The 600-nt window shown below is 54.7% G+C and overlaps 1 protein-coding gene across 1 annotated transcript in view; it reads right to left on the bottom strand.

Moving 5' to 3' along the window:
* The window catches only part of SGSM1 (small G protein signaling modulator 1), a gene marked incomplete at its 5' end in the record, with an annotated part of 32,626 nt that overhangs the window by 9,836 nt on the left and 22,190 nt on the right, over positions 1 to 600 (bottom strand). The window contains one exon of the mRNA XM_010153182.1: positions 1 to 117. This exon is cut by the window's left edge and continues 18 nt beyond it. Within this exon, the coding sequence (XP_010151484.1) occupies positions 1 to 117 (117 nt within the window). The remainder of the gene's footprint in view (positions 118 to 600) is intronic.

Below are 600 nucleotides of genomic sequence, written 5' to 3'. Positions count from 1 at the left end.
ATGGCCCACCATCCGAGGAGCCGCTCTGTGAGCATGAGGAGCAAGAGGACTTGCGGGTGCTGGGTTGCCACATGGGAGGAAGGCCAGCTCCCGGCGCATCCATCAGGTCCTGGGGCACTGCAAGAGGGCAGAGAGGAGCGTCAGCTACTGCCTGGCACTGCCTCTGGCATCAGGTGAGCCACGGGAGGTCGGAGAGGACAGTTTTGAGTAGCTAATGCAGCATCCCTCCCAAGGAGACTCCAGCAACCAGGGACCCACACCAAGTAATTACAGCGCTGATGAGCTCAGGAGAAAGGAAACAAAGAGCACTGATGAGAGACAAAACCACCTGCTAATTAACAGCAGCGCCTTCAGCAAGCTAATCTTACACTGCTGAGAGCCGACCGACACAGAAAACAAACACCCCAGCCAGAGAGACTCGAGAAAAGGGGCTGCAACAGACTGTCACACAGCTGAGAAAAAACACGACTGAAATCAACCACTGCCCCAGGAAGAGTGGATCACTGGAAAGGAAAAGCCCCTGCCTCTCAAACATTAGGATCCCATCCAAGATTCAGGGAAAGAAAGGAGCATCCCAATCACAGGACAGGAGACAATGGC

The sequence above is a fragment of the Eurypyga helias genome, unplaced genomic scaffold (assembly GCF_000690775.1).
Source record: "Eurypyga helias isolate BGI_N326 unplaced genomic scaffold, ASM69077v1 scaffold21716, whole genome shotgun sequence".
Taxonomy (NCBI): Eukaryota; Metazoa; Chordata; class Aves; order Eurypygiformes; family Eurypygidae; genus Eurypyga; species Eurypyga helias.
Note: the sequence above shows the minus strand (reverse complement) of the source record. Positions and strands in the feature narration are given on the sequence as shown.